The sequence below is a fragment of the Macrobrachium rosenbergii genome, chromosome 13 (genome assembly GCF_040412425.1).
Source record: "Macrobrachium rosenbergii isolate ZJJX-2024 chromosome 13, ASM4041242v1, whole genome shotgun sequence".
Classification (NCBI taxonomy): Eukaryota; Metazoa; Arthropoda; class Malacostraca; order Decapoda; family Palaemonidae; genus Macrobrachium; species Macrobrachium rosenbergii.
Window position 1 is genome coordinate 22511023 of NC_089753.1, and position 20754 is coordinate 22531776.

Below are 20754 nucleotides of genomic sequence, written 5' to 3' on the forward strand. Positions count from 1 at the left end.
TCTGTAATATTGTATTATATGTTTTATTAATATTAAAAAAAATAACTGGTGGTCAGGGTTTTTAATTTGAACTCTTTCTAATTAAGATATTCACCAAATTAAATGGTTGATCCTCGTATATTGTAGGGTCTTAAAACATTCTTTAAGAGGCTTTATGCATGTCTGTGTGGGCATGTTTCATTTACCTGGTCATTTTTCTCTATTGTTCTGTATCTTGCCCAGTTTGAGATGATCTTCTGTGGTTTCATTGACTTTCAAGTCCCTTGGGATGTCTTTCTGTCTCTTTGAATATTAGTAGGATGACCAGCTACCAATATTTATTGTGGGTTCCATTGCTAGTGCAACCAACTTAGCCATTTTTTTTATAGCTAAATACCTTAATCAAGTGCAGCTCAATTCTATTCTGTGAGTTTTACAGTTCCATTTTAAATATACTAATTATATTAGTAATATTATCATTATTATTATGTAAGAAAAACTTGTTTACTTGAGTAGACCTTCATTCAAGACATACCAAGGAAAACCTGCTTTCACTGAGAAGCGAGATAATCTCTCGTCCTCATTCACCTTCACTTGTCTTGAATGGAATATGGTACATCGTTAAATTAACAAATGCAAAAATATACCCAAACAAATTGAAAACAAATGCCTTCATAATGTTTCTGAAACTATTGAGTCAGGAAGAGCATATGTCCATAAAAAACATCTGGCACAACAAATTATGACGTGAACATTTCAATGAGGTTTAGAAATGCCCAGAAAAGGCTCATCAAAAACAGCTACATAGGTTAGGGATTAGGCTGAGAAGGAGAAAAGATCCTGTCAGTTTTCTTGAGTTATTTTGTCTCACTTTCTTTCTCTCAGGCTTATAGCTGGGGGAATCCCTTACACACAATGCAACTCAATGCATAAAATTTATTGAATTTGTCCTCATGGCTCCCCACAGATGCAGTAAGTGACATTATTGTGATAATTGTCACCCAACTTATTATTGTGAAAATTTAACTGTTTACCTGTGGTGCAAAAATGCTGCTGCTCCTCTTCCTTCTCCTGGTTCCCTTCAATTCTCTCTCCCTTGTTGCATTCATCTCAGCACCTTCCCTAAAGCACTTCCTCCTTCATCCCCCCTCCTCATCGTAGTGTCTTTTGAAAGAAGAGCTACAGGAAAATCAAGACCACCACCACATGCAGACTTATTTCCCTTAACCCTCCCGTCTCCTTCTTCCCCTACATTCCTACAAGCTGATCAACCTCTCAAAATTTTCCAGCATTCACTTCCCTCCATCCTAACTACCCAGTCTGATCCCATACCCATCCGTTTTACCACCCCTACCCACACAGTACTTTATGGCAATGCCAAAGTGCCTGCTAATGAAGATACAGTGGACCCCTGCCTATGCGGTTCCGGATTTGCGGCTTCACCTATTTGCCGATTTCTCTGTGGAACATATATAGACATTATTCGCAGAAAATTCACCTATTGGCAGTATTTTTCATAGAGAAATACTGTATTCACAAATTGCTGTGTTTTTGTATAATTTTTGTGATTAAATGCTCTTTTTGTGATAAAACTAATAAAGTATTCAGGTATGAATATTTTTAGAAGGTTTTTTGGTGTTTTGAGCGATCAAAATGGGCAATTATAAGCATTTTTAGAGGGATTTTAATTATTCAAGGATTTTAGCTATTCGTGGGCGGGGGTTAGTGGTAAGCATCCCTGGCGAATACCGAGGGCTGACTGTAATGGCAACCAGGAACAACATTTTTCAATTTGCATACATTGGAGGCTTACTGTCAGACAAGAGAAGGATTGCAAAATCCTTATTCTAAAAGAGAATTGTAAATAACAAGATATCTTCCTTCCTTTGAATGGGAACCACCTGCATCAAACAGCAGAAGCTGAATTTTTCATAGAAGATTCTTCAAACATCATGTCAGATCAAGTTGACCAACAAAAGGAAGGCCTTGTCTTGAATCTTAGAAACAAGAAACAACCCACGACCTTCAGATTTTGTGTTTAGACAGTGCTCTTTGGGTCTTTCGAATTCCTGAGGTGCAAAGTGTTGTTATTTCGTTATTCTGGCTATTCATCGTACTATTACGTATTTAGAAGAAGCAGAACAACTGGGACTCGGCTCCAGAAGAAGTACAAAGTATAGTCTGATATACTGTATTGTCGTTGATGACAATATATCAAACTACATATACAGTACTGTCATTCATGAAAAATGTGGTTGATACATTATTTTGCAAACAGCACACCCATAAGGATGAAAGGTAAATTACAGTTTCCCAAATTAATCATTAAATGGGTAAAGCTGTTTCATTATTGTTTCTTTGTACATCTATCCTTTGATAAAGCTTTATTGTTAGAAAGAGTCTCATGCTGTAGCTCTATTTGATTTTGACGTTGCTCCATTCCTTTCAGGTGATGGTCGACAATGCTGGTGTGCTGGGCAGGGGAACATATCAGCCAAGAAACTTCAGTGCCCTTATTGTGACTATGTAGCTACTCGTAAATTCCATCTCAGGGATCACATTTATACCCACACTGGGTATAAGCCCTATCAGTGTAGTTATTGTCCCAAAAAGTTTGGTACAAAATCAAATCTCAAATTACATGTTCGTCTGCACACTGGGGAGAAACCTTTTCGATGTAGCTATTGTCCCTACACAACCAGATGGAACTCTTGTTTCAAGTTTCATATGGCATCCCGGCACCCGGTAACTTAACTGGCCTCCCATTGATAGGAAGATTCAATTATTTTAGCTGCCAGGAGGGATTTTGTGATGGTTTTTAGTTGCCTATTCGAGAAAATATTTGTACGGTTCCAGATTTCTCATCTTTCTTATATCTGATCACATTGCACATCATGTTCATAGTTCATGACAGGTGCAAGGTATTTGTTGTGGAAGTATGGAACTGTTTGTTGTCGAACACACGATTACAAGTTCTCAGATGTACTGTACGTGCACTCTATGAATTAGTATGCCAAGGTTCTTTGCGTAATATATTCCTTCATATATTTGGCAGATGGTCCTGGCATTCTATACTTGATATCCTTCATTAGATTTGGACCAGGAGAGAAGACTGGTGGGAAGTAGCTATGTATATTTAAATCCCTTCATGTTTGTCACATCATCTTTTTCCTCTGACAAATAAATGATTACATTTTGTACAAGAACATTAAGTTCTATCATTAAGTTACGAGCTATAAATCTAAAATAGTGGATATCACTTGAATACATTCCATTGATCCAAGATATGATTTTTAGTGTTACTAATCCAAGAAAACATCCAGTGGCAAAATGTTTTGAGGACCTGTGTCTTCATAGTCAGTCTGATGATTTTTTTTAAGAGGCATTTATCTTTGGCTTTGTAATAACATCAGGAACCGCTAACAAGATGAAATGGTGTCGATGTATTCAGGTTCTCTATTGTTGAACCTTGTAATGGAGCCTACCACTAATTGTATGATAAACACTTTCACAGTAGAAACTATTATTGTACTGTTACTTGTGCTCTTAGAGAGTGTTCGTCAAATTGCAATCCTAAAATGCTCCAATTTCACACAGGTTGAGATGGGCACGGTTGAGACGAATGCGATGAGACGGAGGTATACCCAATGGAGGCATCAGTGCACATTTTGCAACTATGCAACAAATGTCAAAACACATTTAAGAGACCATATGTATATTCACACAGGGATAAGGCCTTTTTCTTGTATGCATTGCACTATGAAATTCACAACAGCTTCTAATCTTAGGAGGCATATGAGAAGGTATCATTGCTGATTATGTAAGATGTTTGAAAGGAAGTATTGGCTGGTATGTGAAATTCTTTTGACTGTGCAGAAGAGTTCTTGTAGAATCATGAGGAATTATGACATGTTTGGTTTTAAAATCTCGACGAACTTCAATAAAAGAGTTCCTTATCTATGGAAGCTTTCGTTTTGGTTTGTAATGGGAAGAGTATCCTTGTAGTTAGTGTTGTTGTTTCTCATGTTTCTGTTTATTTTTTTTTCTTACAATGTTTACATGCAGATTTAAACTATTTTCTGGCTTTCATGCAAACAATGGTTTCCCTATACTGTATTAAAAATAAAATGGGAAGGATACCATATGCATTAGGCTTTCAGAAGAATTTGGAAGTTTCTTCCTGGAAAGTAATTCAAAGTTGAGTAACATTTTTCATGTTTATATGTATTTATTTGGTGCGTAAATGGTTGAACGTTCAACAAAAGTTCCTGTTTTTCTTTAGCGATCATGTGCTCAAGGTCAGGTATTACAGATACATTCTGCTGCCAGTACCATTGCAAATATTGCATTTACATTAATCATCATAAAGAGGTAAGGGACCTCTGTTTAATAAAGGTGCAATTGTGGAAACATAAGATGAGTAGAAGAGGCCTGCAAATCTGTTCTTGGAGAAGCTATTGGGGTCCACTCTTGTTACCTTTGATTTGTCTTAATGAAGAAGGAATGGGTATCACCTTAAGGGTTGGCTGGATTGTCCATGGCAAACTCTGTCCTCTGAAGTTCTTTCTTTTGCTGTGATTTCACAGTAACAGCTATTTGGTCCTATTGCACAACCAGACTGTGTGCACACCATGAGTCATAATGCTCAATTTTGCTATTGTGCTGTATTCTATCAACACCTGTCTTTATAATGAAGAGAATTTCTCCCTTTAATCCCATACTGGTGTTTTATCTTTTATTTGTTTGTTTCTCACGATCAGGAAGGATAAGGAACTGAGTGAGGGAGCACCCCCCCCCCTCATACACACACACACACACACACCTTCCTGCATTTGTAAATCCTTTGTGAATTCCACTTATAGCTCTTGGCAAAATAACATGGACTGCTATTTTTTATCCTCAGCCAACTGTAAAGTCTTATAATGGCATCTGTTGGTTACCAAACAATAAAATTGTTAACAAGACTTGAATATCATAATGATTTTAAGGAATTCACATTCTCTGAGTTCATTCTTTTTTCTTTTGGGTCGCCTTACCAATGAAGACACATGTTGCTACTATGTGTTTTCTGTTATTGAAAGTGTACAAATTATTTTTTACTGACATGTGTACCTGCCTTTTTTCTTTATGGCAAAGATTGGCACAAAAGGACCACTGTCTTGGCCATAAATAATTTATTTACTGTAGAATTCTTGGAAATTCTCTCCTTTTTTTTTTTTTTTTTTTACAGTTTTGTAAACTTGAGATTTTATCTAGATGAACATTTTCGGTATCATGGCTTCATTTATTAAGTTGCCTTATTGTATATTTTCCTCCCATGTACAGAATTAATAAATTATAAGAAATGTTCAGATTTTTCACTTGTCCAGAAGAGTTTATACATTAATTAATCTTGAAGTTCTGAAAAGGAGTAAAAAAATGTTAACAGTTTTTCAGTCCATGTATGGATTGTTGTCAATTTCAGTAACGGTTCCTGTACTGGTGTCAGCAGAATATATTGGAGCTATCAGAAGTGTCACATTGAAAATAATATGCAAGGTCATTTCTTCTGAACTTGGAATGATCACTAAGCATAGAGCTGTGATGTTGCAACTGCTTTACTTGAATCTCTATGGATATCATAAAGAGTCATTTCCTAAGATTTTGGGAAGAATGAATGTTTGTGAATCTTCAAGTGAAATTTAATTGTTGCTCCTTTTTTTTAATCTCCTAAGAAAGAGAGAACAGAGAATTTTTGGCAACATTGCCAGACTTGGACATGAGTAAGATTAGTATTAAATATTTTTTAAATATTTTTGCTCATTTGAATTAACATTTGCATTTTCCAAAATAATTTTCTGCTGTTTTTTGTGCCAAAGAAAAAAAATGGGCTAATGGGGATGTATTTGCTTTATAGTGTAACCACTATTTGTCCTGTAGCCTTATAGTCCCCCCATGGTGTCCATAAGATAGACCAACCAATATCAAAGAGTTCTCATAGTTGGTCTTGGCCAAAATATTGCTTGTTGACATTGACAGAGTGTAAATGGATTGAAGGCAGGAGAGCTCTTTCCCATGCCTACAGCAGTCACTATGGCTTTCCACTCACCCTTTCACACAGATGCGGCAGTGGTGCGCAAGTCTGTTGTGTTCGCCACTACTCCTTGGTCTCTGACAGGGAGAACACCCAAATTGCTGTGCTCTCATTATCCAAAGTGTTCATAGTGCCTTATCAGTGAGATGTTGCACCTATCTGCTGAGGTGAGCAGTTGCAAACACTGCCAACTTACGCACTGTTGTTGCATATGTGCGAGAAGGGTGAGTGGGAAGACCATGGCAATTGCTGTAGGGAGGGGAAGAGCCCTCTTGACAGATCAAAGATACTATTCTGGCAAAGACCAACTATGAGAGAATTCTTTGATATTGGTTAGTCTGTGCTGTGGAGCAAGTTTGGCCTGTGTTAGAAGTTTTAGTATTGCTTGAGAGAGAGAGAGAGAGAGATTTTATACATTTTATGTACAGTATACTGTACTTCAAAGTTCAGTTTTTATTTTGTGTACAGTACTGTTGTTTATAAGCATACAGTATACAGTACTGTAGTAAAAATAAAAAAAGTTATGAATTGACATTTTACATTTTCCATATCTGTAGCTTTCTAATACCGGCAGTCCCCGGTTTACGACGGGTTCCGTTTTTACGCTGCGTTGTAAACCGAAAATCGTCATAAACTGAAAAATCGTTGAAAATCGTCAAAAATCCAAAGAAAACCTTACTTTTAATGCTTTGGGTGTATTGAAAACAAGGTAAACTGCATTTCTATTGAGTTTTTCATCAAAAAAACCTCCAAATTTTGATTATTCTGCCATTTTGGAGCCATACTTCTTCCGTCGGATCGGGCGTACGACGCATTGTAACCCCGGAACGTGTCGTAAACAGGGAAATCATTTCTGATGAATATATTTGAAGTGTCATAACCCTGGAACGTCGTAAGCCGGACCTGTCATAAACCGGGGACTGCCTGTATCCGTAATGGCCTTGGATGTATTATTGCGCATAATCAAGGGAATACTCTATATGTACCAGATTACAATAAATGGCAAAAATTTGAATAAAATCACACAGGTGAAATTGGAAATGTGGAGCTGAAATTGCGCTGGGTATCACAAGCCACATGAAGACTGTCTTTTAAGTAAGGACATCAAGATGTCCAATTTGATAAATGTCAAAATTACTTACTTAGGATACCATACTGAAAGATGTATGTGAGAGATGAACTTTGTACTGCACAGCCATTGAAGTTACTGTATGTACTGTAATCTTATTGCATGGTTGTAGTTTTCAATTGTTATTTTTGGGTAAATTTTCTGTAGCTCAGGATTGGCTAATGATATATCGTAACTGTTTACCACATGCACTTTACATTACAGTATACAGGCACTCCCCGGTTAATGGTGGGGGTTCCGTTCCCAGCCAAGCGCCACTAACCAAAAATCGGCGATAATAGCGCTGATAAACTGCTTAACGGCGCCACTAACCAGAGATCGGTGCGATAACCAGCGATCAGCTTCGACAAACCACTTACCGACACGGCTAAACCGCTTATCTGTGCCGAAAATCGTTTACTGGCACCAAAAATCTGGTGAACTGCGTTGCTAGCCAAGCATCATAACACCAAAACACCAGCAAGTGGGGACTGCCTGTATAGAGAAGGGGATCCAAAGAAAATGTAAATAAAAGGGGAGTCTAGTGAATGTGAAGTGCGCAAGCACCACACTTTCTTGTACACTACTGTTTACCATCACTGGTAATCTGGTTGTTGTGTTTTCATTTTCTTGTGACGCTTAAACATATTCAGTACAGTATTCATTATACAGGTACATACATTACATGTAGCACAATCCCTTTGGGTGTCACGTGTTTGATGATATTAGTTACCTGATCTTGAATACTTATCTTGGGTAGGCTAGCCTATTGTGACTCAGTTCTTGAATGACACATTTCACTTAATGGGACACGTTTTACTTGTTGGTGTAATATTTTTTGTGTTTAATATATGTTTTTTTTTTTTTTATAAGAAGACAACATGAATGATTCATATTTCTTTGGATTCCATACCATTATTCAAGATAGGGTATATTTTAATAGGCCAGCCATGGATAGATGGGATTTTCAGGTACCCTAGAGGTAACATAGCCTAGGTTAATGCTGTCACTCTTCCTTTCCTTGCACTTTGGAGAAATAAGTACAAATGATCAAGAGGTTACTGTTAATTGGAGCTCTTGAAGTGACTGGGTGAACTATTGAGCACTCAAATTTAGGAACCACAACCAGTGAGATACAAAGTTGGTGATGTTGATTTCAAGATTATTAAATTATACATGCTATTTTGTCACGCACTGTCTAGTGCCTCCGGAGAGAGCACATAAATAAGTATTTAACTCTTTATCCAGTGTTGTACAGTGCATGTGACCTGTCAATGCCCTTGTTATTATGTTTATTTTGACATGCTTTTGGTCCTTTTGATGCTTGTGATGTCTAGAATGTTGTATTCATTAGTAAGGAAACTTGTCTTAACAACTGGCCCCATTACCATTTTGAGTCTGTCTTAAATTTGGAATTGGTAGGACCATATTGATATGATGAGAGGCGTGGAGGCACACTAAACCTTTTTAAACTCAGATTATATAAGCAGGTGAACACTGATAGTAGTTATTAGCAATATTCAAGAATTCAAGTACTGTATGTATAAAAGTAGGAACATTCTTTCTTCAAGATGATTATCTATTATTTTTACACATCATGTAAATGGATACAAGATTAGTAATAAGATTGTATAAATTACAGGGTGCATTTATCTGAACAGATATAGCATTATGCTTTACTATAAATATGCTAGATTCCTGCCCATGTACTGTAAATTTGTTGCCACAACAAGATAAAATCCTCCATCTTCATCTTCCTTAATGCTTTCGAGATTTATCCTAGTAGGGGAGGATTACACCTTTCCCACATGGTGACCTGTAGATAGTGGCAATACAAGTAACTTTGTACTTGTGTAGGCTAACTGATCAGCTGAAGACAAGAAGAGTGATAGATTTCTAGAGAAGATTTATTATATCAATGAGGAATGATTGAAGCAAACTAGTCTTTGAGCTTTGTTTGAAGTCAGTGATGATAACAAGGGATAAAGCAACAACAAGAATTTGCGTATAGGTACTGGAATAGGTTTTTGTAACATTGTGCTCTATGGTGAATAATTGAAATGTTGAAATGAATGCTGCTGTCATCAAAATCTTGGTTTTCTTTTGGTAAAACTGTAGGTCAGCATAAAAGGCTTTGCTCTCAAGTTTGAGAGATGCCAGGTTCTTCTTACTAAATTCCATCTTTAACATTGCAGTACAGGCAGTCCGCGGTTATGGCGGGGTTCTGTTTCTGAGGGTATGATGATAACCGAAAATCGGCGATTTTTGGGGCATATCAGCGCCGAAAAGTGCCGATTTTTTGTTATTGGCGCCTCTGTTAGGTATGTAACGGCGCCAATACCCAATTATTGGCGCTGATAAAGCAGAAATCGGCAATTTTTGGTGCAGAAAATTACCGATTTTCGTTGCTTGAGAAGCCCCATAAAACCGGATTGCCGTTAACCGGGGACTGCCTGTACTGTATCTGTTTTTCAGTTTAGGTGATCGTAACATATTTTCAGCTAAAGGTTTCTCATATAAAGTTTCAGTAGAGATATTAAGACAAAAGTGAAGGGACACATTGGAAGGTGCGCATGATAAAATTGTAATGTAGCAAAAGCTTTCATGTTCATGCTAGTGAGTACTATCCTTGTAAATTTTTTAGAAAAATGTATGGTGCTCTTGTTTATACTGTACTCCTCCATTCCTTCCAGGTGATGGAGTTTGATGGTGACCCCGTGGTCAGAGGAAGCGTTGCTACCAAAATCCATCAGTGCCCTTATTGTAGCTACTCAACTGGACATAGGTTTCACCTTAGAGATCATATTTATATCCATACAGGCTACAAACCCTATCATTGTTCATATTGTCCCATGAAGTTCACAACTAAAACCCACCTCAAAACCCATGTCCGGAAGCATACAGGAGAGAGGCCTTTTCATTGTCAGTATTGTCCCTTTGCTGCTAGTCAAAATATTATTGTAAAAAGGCATATATTGAGTCGTCATAAAGACAAAATATCAAATAAGTGAAATCTTTACAAATCTGCTTGTGATTTACTGTCAGTGCATTGCTCTGAGCAAGTGAATACATCTGTGGTTCACAGAGATTTAGGTTGGTTAGGGAGGATGGTTTCCACATAAATTGATATTGTATAGAGGCATCAGTCTTATGGTTGAAAGCACATTCATTTTTTATGTATGTGTCCCTGTAGACGTATTAGGTCATCCACAGTTTTGTGTAGTAATCATAGGACTGGCAGAGAGATCAGAAGAGACTTAGATTAAATGGTGACTTGAATGAGCGTTCGCAAGCTCAATACTCAGCTTGTTTTCTTTTGAGTGGGTTGATTTATGAACTATTCTACCAAGAAAATTCGTACTGTATTACATTCAAGACCTATTATCGCTAGCACACTTTCATTACGCTGGCGTATCGACTGTTATTCTCTCAATAGTGAGTAGTACCTTACACAAATCATGGTAACTACGAGACTGATACTATCTCTTGGGCCTTTCAAATTTTCCCCTTTTTTTTTTCTTTCTCATCTTATCTCGATTCCCTGTGAATTTGTAAGTATGACTTTTATTTTTATAGTTGTCATTACTGTTTAGGCCATAAAAGTCAATGAAGTAGATCACTTATGTGTTGAAGTAATGTTTTCAGAATTGATGAAATATGTAGAGTTGGTGTCTACCATTATTTGATATAGTGTTTACGGAAATTTTTTTGTTAAATGGAGATGTTCTGATAAATGCCAGTAATTTTTTGGTTGAAGTTACTTTCAAGATTGGAAATTCTGTATTGTGGATATAGGTTTTGTAGATGTCTCATTACATTGTTTTTGGCTAAAATTATCAAAATTCTTGTCTATGTATATAAACTGACATTTCATTATCCTTTGTTCTGCCAGACATTTGACAATTGAGACAGATGGAACATTTTGAAATTGAAACAGATGGATTTTGAAAATATTCATGTATAGTATTTTCTGCGTATTATAATAAAGTGTGGTCAGTGGAGTGAACTGAATCTCATAGCGCAGCGCAGCATCACTGTACAGGCAGTCCCCGGTTATCAGCGATCCGGTTTTAAGGCACTTGTCTAGCGGCGATAACCAGATTTTCAACACCGATCTCCTGTCATCGGCACTGATCCCCGGTTATCGGCGCCGATAACCAGTGATTGGTGCTATTATCACCAATCCCCAGTTGTCTGCGATTTTCGGTTATCGTCACACTGTCGGGAGCAGAATCCCCGCCGATAACTGGGAACTGCCTTCAATTTATATTGGAACGAATATTTCACAATTGTTTTGTGTTTTAGCAGGCCTTTAAGGCTGCCCTTACATTTTAATTAAATATGAAATTCATTACTGCATATCAGATTCTTGACTGATCACCTGGTTCCATGACAAGTCTCTGCTATCATGAAAAAATATGCACTATGGAATTTACTGGTCACTTATTTGTAATAACTACAGCAACAACTTAATGTCTCAATTTCCTCATATCTTTTTGTATACACTTATCACCAAAAACCTTTTGATCTGTCTGGGTAACCTAAGAAACACAGCCTCCCACTGTGGGATCCTAACTCGTGTGATAGGTTAGGCTGAGGTTAACCTAACTCATTTTAATATAGAGCTTGACACTACAAAGAAGATGTCTACTCACCTGCAGAAGAAGGGTGGAGAAACTGTAGGCCACTTTAAGTTGTCGTGTAATTTCAGCAACAAAGTATCAGGGAAATCAGGATTAGGTTATTTAGTTAGACTCCAGGGGGTCCAGACTCATGAGGTGCTGCTGCACAGGAAAGGGAAAGTGTCTCATTAATAAATGAAGACTGGGTTCTTACGAGTGAAATGGAGATCTTGAAGGTGTGTGATACAAAATGGACAGATTCATGGTTGGAGAGTGGGGTGAAGGTTGCTATATAACACAGGTTGAGGAAGCACAGAAATGTGGTGCCCAGAGGCTAGAAATTGGACCCAGCTCTCAAAGATTGAGATGGTTTGGGCAAGTGCTGAGAAAAGAAATGATTAGAAAAATGGTAGATATGGAAATAGTGGGATGAAGACTAGCAGGAATCCCCAGAATCCCATGAAGTAAGGACAGTGGTGAAGACCCAGACAGAATGGGAATCCAGGCAGGAAGTGCACAAGACAAAAAAAAAAGAGAGAGAGAGTGGCAAGAACTCCTTCCATGTCTAACCCTGTAAAAGGAAATTCGGATACAGAAATGGTAACAGTATAGATAAACGGCCAGAAACAGAAAAAGGTGATGATTGCGGGACCATTTCAGATGGCTTCTTGGCCAAATGAAGGGTAAGGTGGTTGCTTCTGGATGTCAAGATGGTAGCTCACAAATTAAGTGGTAAAACTGTAGCTTAAATACAGTAGTTTACCTCTCAGGAAGGTAATGTTAGGTTCGACTAAGTATATTCGTAGAAAGTTAGGTGTGCGTTTTCTGATTGTATCTCTCACTGATCTCTGGAAATCTTTTCATTATGCTTTGTGGTATAAACAGAGGTCATTTTTCTTGCTGGGGTTCTCATAGTTTTTGTTGTAATGTTGCCTCTTTTCCTCTCAGAATATATACAGTAGATTGCATAGGACAATGGTATTGTGGGATGGGTGGGCGCTTATATTGTGAGCTCAAGAAGCAACCTTTTTAAGCCATCTCTCTTCTTGATCCCCTTTTTAAATTTCTGAGGTAGTTTTTATTTAAATTTCAAGTACCAAGTTTTGTATCACCTATGAAGTTATAGTTAAATTTTTGTTTATTTCTCCCTTTACAAGATTTTTTATTTTTGTTACTTCTTCGTTTAAAAGCTTAAAAAAGAAAGCTGTAGTCAATGGTTTTGAGACTTAAGAGCAGGTATATTTTTTCATAATCATTCTTGTATAATATTTAGCTAATGTGAATATACAGGAGATGAATCAGAGCATTATATTTGTCTGGTCTTTATATTTATATTGAAGTGTTAACAATAGTACCCTTAAATGTAAGAATGCAACTTTATTTTCCACTTCAGTGTTTTACTATGCCCATGTTCCTCACAGGTCTCGGCAGAAGAGGATGGTGCCGTAACACTGGGTCTACAAAAGAAAAAACGTCGAAGTCACCAGTGCCCTTATTGTAACTTCTCCACCAGTTATAAGTGGTATTTACGGGAACACATCAATAACCACTTGGGTTATAAAGCATATTCTTGCGAGTATTGTCCTATGAAGTTTTCCAATAACACAACTTTCAAAAATCATCGTAGGACTCACACTGGAGAACAACCTTTCAAATGTACTTTTTGTGGTTATAGTGCATGTCAGCGCACAGCTTTGAGGGGACACATGTTGCGGCATCATAAAGATTTTCTATGAACTGAGTGATTATTCAACTTTCTATCTTTTTTAAGGAGAATCAAAGTTAAAAAAACTACACTTTAATGTGGATGACACACCAACATCAGCTAAGTCTCTCCTTCCCTACCTTGCTAAATGCCTTCAAAAGATCTCATAAATTTCATCCTCATCTCATTGGTCATTTAGGTAAGGTCTCATCCTTGTATTCATGCTGTAGCCCTTTTATGGCCCTCTGCTTTGTAGTAATTGTGTTAATGTTTTAGTTTTATTGTTAACATTCTTATATAGGACACACAATAGTAAGTGGTGCAGTTAGATTGTACATAATTTGATGTTTTATTCACTTTGGAGGTGTTATATCAGTGTATTAATTATACCTAACAACAGATGTTGCCTCAAAATGCTAGGCTCAACTTAATGTCTTAGGTTCTCTCTTTGTTTAGGTGGAATGTCTGACACTTGTATTCTTTTCATGTGTCCCATTCTCATTGTATGTAATTGTGAAAACTGCATGCCAGATACGGGATGTTTTATATCAGTAAAAATCACCATCCAGATATTATACCCTGCTGTGCAGAGATAAGTGGAAAAAGGAAAAACTTGTGAGCTTGGTGGAGGCGTTAGTTGCTATTACCTTCTGTTACTTCATTCGAAGGACACCATATTCTTTGAAAGCTTGAATTTCAAGCCAATGGGCCCTGGGTGCTTGTTCCATATGAATAGGGTACATCATCTGATTAATAATAATTTACTACCGAATACTTTCAAATGACCGTTATGGTATGTTTCAATTTGTAAGTTCTAATAAAGACAAATAAGGATATCATGCTTTTTCTTTCCTATTCTGAGAAACATATTTGGGTTAACTGCCTACAGTGTGTCTGTAGCAGCACACTGTAAGTCTGTAAGAACTTAGGGTTGTCTGCAGCATTGCTTGCTGCAATGCATTGTTTTAACTTTTCATTTGTCATCCACTTTGTTCTCTGACGTCATTTACCTCAACTTGCTCCAATTTTCACTTGATCAAAAACAAGCCATGTGGGCAAATTCTGTGAGCAAGAATGAGACTCGATGGTGTGGTTAATAATAATAATAATAATAATAATAATAATAATAATAATAATAATATGACAAAAACCTGAAGCCAAATACTGAGGATTGCTTGAAATCCCACTTAGCTAACATCATGTTATGCTTTACACGAATGATATTCATTGTTTGTTACTGAATGTGTCAGGGACTAAACTCATTTCTCAAAACTATTAGTATATGCAAAAGAAAGTAAAGGGACATTGTGTATACAGTTTTTGAAGTTTCGAGTTTGCTGTTCGCTATAAGTTACAGCACTAATGTTTAGTACTTTTTAGGGCACTTCATTTTAAGGTAAATTAAGATATTTGGTCCTTAAGAGGGTGTCCTTTTACTTCATGTGTTTGGGAAATTTGGGAGTATAATATAATAAATAGGCTCCTAAAATAGGATGTGACCATATTTTCAAGTGTAGTATGCTTAGGAGATTCAAAGAGGATTTTTTAGGCATTCATTCTTACAATTTTATAATCATCTCTTTGGGATTATATTTACGTAAGGTTTGGATATTCTACTTGTTTACTGATGTTTGTTACAAAATGTTAAAATCTTCACAGCAGAATGTCTTCTGGACAGAGAACTGTTTTCATAAAATTCAGAAACTATGAAAAACTATTAGGAAAGTTTGACTTTTTACTTTTTAATGGTTAAATTCATTTGTGTTTAATGTACAAACCTGTGCATCACTAGAGCCTGTCATTTTTAAGAATTTTCTAAGGAGACAGTTATGATGTTTATCAATGTAAAGCTTTTGTCTACGATCAGTGTGCTCTTCATTCGTTTCATAATTTGCTTTTTTTTTTTTTTTTTTCCCATACAGTTACCCCCGTATTCGCGGGGGATGTGTCCCACACACCCCCCGCGAATGGATCAAATCCACGAATGCTTAAAACCCCTAAAAACATTTAGAACTGCCCATTTTTGACAGTTTAAACACAGAAAACCCTGTAAAAATGCTTATACCTGAATATTTTAATAGTTTTATCACAAAAAGTGCATTTATTCATGAAAATGATATGAAAATACAGTAATTAGTGAATATTTCTCAGTGAAAAATACCGCGAATCGGCGAATTTTCTGCGAATGATGGCTAGATATGTTCCACAGAGAAACCCGCGAATGCTTGAGTCCGCGAACGTTGACAACGCGAATAGTACTTCTCAAAAACTGGATAACAAATTTCCTGGCAATGAGGTTGTGCTTTCTAACTTTTGTAAGGAAAAGGTGCTGTCATAAGTAGTTTGCCCTCCTGAATGGGGTCTTAACTCTGGTTTTATGTAGGCTCCTAGCCTTCCCCTCTAAAACCCTTTGAGACTTTGCTATCAGCAGTATTATTGCATCTACTAATTGATAGTGATCTACATCAGTTCTTAGAAACCTTTGCCTTCCATTGAGCCTCCTTTTTCTTTGAAGGGGAAAATTAGCTACACTTCAGGAGCAAAGCATTTGTCATTTACTCTTGACAGAGATAAGCTCTGGAAGGGTATTCATTGATTTTATATATAAAAACTAATGTTTTTTATAACAAAGTTTGCTCACACAAATCCATAATCATATACAAATGCCTTGTCTCCATGGATGAGGAAATCCCAGTCTCACCTGCCCTTGGAGTTAAGATCCAGGTAAATTCCCTTGCTCACTGGTACTACCTTGGCTTCAGCTTCTATGTGAGTTACGGCAGCACACATCTTTTTATGAAGACAGTTTAAGAGATCTGTTGTAAATGACGGGGAGGAGAGGTCAGCCTCCGCCTACTCTCTCCCCATTGGCTATCACTCAGATGCCACCGAACCTTGATTCTATTTTTAAACCGGATCCAGCTAGGGCTCTGAGATTTTCCCCTTTGTAAAGATTGAGATGTTTGTAAGTTATGAAAAATACAATTAGATGAAAAATTTGATTTCAGGAGCATCAGTCTCCCAGGATTGCCTTTTGCCAATGTCAGTGATTCATGTAATTCATACTTATTATCTCTTGTTTGAGTAGCTCTCACTTTATATTTTCGGCCTCTGGCCAACGCATGCCTAGAATATTAGCCGTGAGGGCATTTTATACATTTCCAGTTGTTATTGCCTTCCCATGAGCCTCTGACATCTATCCAAGTGTCCTCCTATGAGCCAGAGGAAATGGAGTATGGCATAAGAAAAATTAGCTAAATTTTGACACTTGGTAAATCAGTGTTGTCTTTGACTTTATTCACCTTTCATCTGTGTCATTCTCTTTGTTTCTAAGGTCTAAAATCAATCATACTTGGCCATCAGTTTCATTGTTACAATTGCTTTTGTAATGTTTTATGACAAATATTATTACATAGAGCTTCATACTTTACACTCTAATTTCTGATTTCACATTTTTTTATAATTGGTTTTAAAGAAACAAACTTTGGAATTATTATCAATTAAATAATTTTTGAATTAGCATAAATGGACATTTTGGGAAGGCATGGTTTCTTTATAATTTCCTACTGCCATAGAGAGCTCAGCACTCACATTTAGGCATTTACAATCACATGACTGTCAGCCTTTGAGATTATGGCTTTTTTTGTGATCTAGATTGCAGACTTTAATCACTGAGATTTTTTAGGAATAAAGAAAACCTAAACTAAATAAATCCAGGCAGTAGAGTATGCAAACCATTACAGGCAGTCCCTGGTTATAGGTGATCCACTTTTACGTTGCTTGCCTGGGGGTGACAATAACTGGATTTTCTGTAACAATCTCCGCTTATCGGCACCAATCCCCGGTTATAAGCACCGATTTCTAGTTATCAGTGATTTTCGTTTATTGTCATGCCATCAGGAACGGAACCCCAGCTGATAACTGGCGACTGCCTGCACCTGATTGCAACAGTTTAGGGACATAGACTCCATTGTAGATGGAAACAAGAAAAAGAAGAAAAGAAAAAGGACCTGCCTTATTAACGACGGGAGATAATAGTACAGAAATTGCAAATAGAAATACAAAGCATAACATCAGAGGAGAAGCATTACTGTACAGGCAGTCCCCAGTTAATGGCGGGCTCGGTTAACAGCGATTCGGTTTTATGGCGCTTGTCTAGGGATGAAAATTGGCAATTTTTGGCGCCGAAAATCGCTGATTTCTGCTTATTGGCGCTGATAATTGGGTATTGGCCCCAATACATACTTAACAGAGGCACCGATAACCGAAAATTGGCGCTTTTTGGCGTCGATAACCCCCGAAAATCGCCGAAAAAGCCCACAAATCGCTGATTTCCGGTTAGCGGCGATTTTCGGTTATCATCACACCCTCAGAAACAGAACCCCGCCAATAACCGGGGGACTGCCTGTATTTGCCAAGCCAAGTGACCCAATAATTGCCGTTTTCCACAGAGTGAATGGAAGTGGCGACCTGGTTGTAATAAACCATTGCCTGAAATGGTACCTAAAGCAAAAGAGATTGTAAAAACACTGGGGAGCAAGATCTGAAAAGGGAAGACCAGTAATTAAACAATTTGTGTTTGACTTGGGCTTGCTGAGAATGAACATGAGGAAGAAATTCCACAAATGTGATACGAAAATTTCAGTTAAGTATGGATAAGGCCAGAATAAAGTTTTAGTAACATGAGAGAGGAGTACTTCTTTTATCTAAACCAAAGTACATAACTTTTAAAACAGATTTAGCTGTTTGTAACACAATATGTAATCTTTCAAAGTTTATAGTGTTGGTATTTCTGAAGCCCCTTTGATATTGTGGCTTTCCAAAGTTTTGGGTATGATCCAAAGCAACGCACAAAATATTTATCAAATACCTTGGATATTTCTGTGTTGGAGCGGGTGCTTTCCAATTATGTACTCTTAAAGCCCAAATATGGAATTGGCTAGCATGTAATTGTTGAAATGCTGTGAAATCATTGATGTAGTTGGTAGTGGTTTACTGATGAAAAATTTTAGTTATGCCAATTTTGTGCAGTAGGAAGCATTTTTGTTCTTAATTTGTTTTAGCTAACCAGTCAATTTGCAGTCATGTGGGTGGCCTCTGAAAAAAGGAAAACTATTACAATAAGTGGAATAATAAAATTTATTTCTATTCTAAACCAAGATGTTTCATTTCATTTGGACTTCATAGAGGCCTTTCTTGTGTTCCACTTTCAAGTGGTGAAGGTGGCTAAAACTAGTACTGTATTTAAATAGGAAGCTTTGGGAAGGAGATAAGGAGACACCATAGCCTCATGGTCTAAGAGCTCACCTAATACTCCACCTCCTTTGCAGGCGGAGTTGGAGAAGGCCAGTTTGCAGAGCCAAAGGCTGGGAGGCGGAGATGGAAGTGTAAAAGTTCATCGCTGCCCCCAGTGTGACTACACAACCAAGAACTCTGTGCATTTAAAGGAACATATTTATACCCACACAGGATACAGACCTTATGAGTGTTTATATTGCCCAATGCGTTTTACCCATAAAACGACTTTGAAAAATCATATGAGGAGGCATACAGGGGAAAAACCATTCAAGTGCATCTATTGCTCTTATTCTTCAAGTAGGAGAAGTATGCTGAAGTCCCATTTTATGAATAAACACAGGACACAATTGTAAAGGGTTCCAACCACTTTAAACAAGTTACAGTATATACAATACTGGGATGTATTCCTAAAAGATTATTTTTTGTCTGGCATCTTTTGAATGAAAAGCAAAGTTGTTGAGCACTGTGTTTACACTGTGAGACTCTTAGGACTTCTCTTTCACATCTTTGAAACACTTACCTCCCTTTTCTCATTTGTCACAGAGTTGAGGTAGAGGAGAATCTTCATGAACTTAGGAATATCAGCTGCACTGGTGCATTCATTGTAGTTATCTTCTTCAAGTAATTCATTTATAAGATTATTAAAACTGATGTTGTGGCTACATACATGTCTTTTGTGTCATTTATCAGTCTTTTGAGGTCTTGTGATTAGTCAAAAGAGGTTTTTTGCCATTTTCTCAACATTTGAATACTTTTCTAAAATGAATACAGTATCTCCCAGTTCATTGTAATGTACAGTACTTTACTTAATAATAAATTGTTCATTTACATTAGTTATGTACTTAATAATTTTTTTATTTATGCTGGCTAAGAAATACTGTATCCATAGTTATCTATCATTCTCTGTCATGTGTATCCAGTAACTTTTATTATAAGAGGTACTGTATTAGGGTTTATATGGGCACGAACAGCTTGCACGTATAATCGGTATTTGTATAGTACTCTGTTATGTAAGGCGTGGTTTCAGGGATGGAGGGGGGAGGGAGATCTTGGAACTACTTGCGGATATTGGGGCCCCACCTGAATTTAATTTTCTTTATTTGTTTTGACTTCTTTTTAATAATTTGTTTATAAAATGAGTGACATTTTACACAAAGCTATGTATTGATTTGAGTAACCCCCGCTAGTATGTTTGATGAAAACCATTCCTTGAAGATCGACAAATAAAATATGCAAAACTGTTAACTGACTGTAATATTATTATAACAAACAAAACTGTGAGGAAATTGGGCTTAGTTTGTAATACACAGTATGCGTGAGTGCTGGTAGATGATGCAGAAGTATTCGCTGATGTAGTTAAGCAATCAGAATTATCAAAATAAACTGTGACCATTTCTGGAAAGATTGGCGACAAGTGGTTATGTTTCTCTCATAGAAACGCCGAGAAATTTTGAGTATCAATAAGCATTTTTCCATAAATTATTACATATACAGAAAAATTCATGCATGGGTTCAATATTCACCAGTTTTGGGTTGAAAATAAAAAATCCTCTTATTCACTCTTGGGTAAACATTGAATAAGAGAGATTGGTTGGATGAAAGATAAAATCATAAAGTGTTATGATGCAAACTTAAGTTACTAAGGCTAAACAAAAAAAAGGCACCAAGAAATTTTCAGTAGCAGCAGTTGGAGGTGGCAAAGTGAGTGTTGTCAACAGTAGACAGTGTGCTCATAAGTGATTGAAGCTCCAGCTTACTGAAGGTGTCGGCATTTCTGTGAAGATGCTAATCAAGCAGGTGAAAAAAAACTGTTTGGAAACGTCAGTGGTTGTAGTAGGTGTTGTTTTAAGCTTGGTTCCACCTTTGAGGATGCAGTAATACGTATGCTAAGTAAGCATATGGTCACATAGGGACTTTGAAGGTCAATTTCTCTATTCTGGCAGTGGCCAGGTCCCAAGGTTGTTCATGC

At 37.0% G+C, this 20754-nt stretch overlaps 1 protein-coding gene across 32 annotated transcripts in view; it reads left to right on the forward strand.

Annotated features, from left to right (window-relative positions):
• LOC136845002 (protein abrupt-like) overlaps positions 1-20754 on the forward strand; it is a 239411-nt gene that overhangs the window by 93133 nt on the left and 125524 nt on the right. Inside the window, exon 6 of one of the 32 annotated variants that reach the window (XM_067114642.1) lies at positions 18818-20031. The exons of 28 other annotated variants lie outside the window; for them this stretch is intronic. In XM_067114642.1, coding sequence (XP_066970743.1) covers positions 18818-19138 — 321 coding nt within the window. In that variant the 3' untranslated portion in view covers positions 19139-20031. Of the gene's footprint in view, positions 1-2428; positions 5326-9853; positions 14324-18817; positions 20032-20754 lie in introns of those variants that run through there. 3 more of the 32 variants (XM_067114644.1, XM_067114647.1, XM_067114665.1) reach the window with 3 other exon arrangements.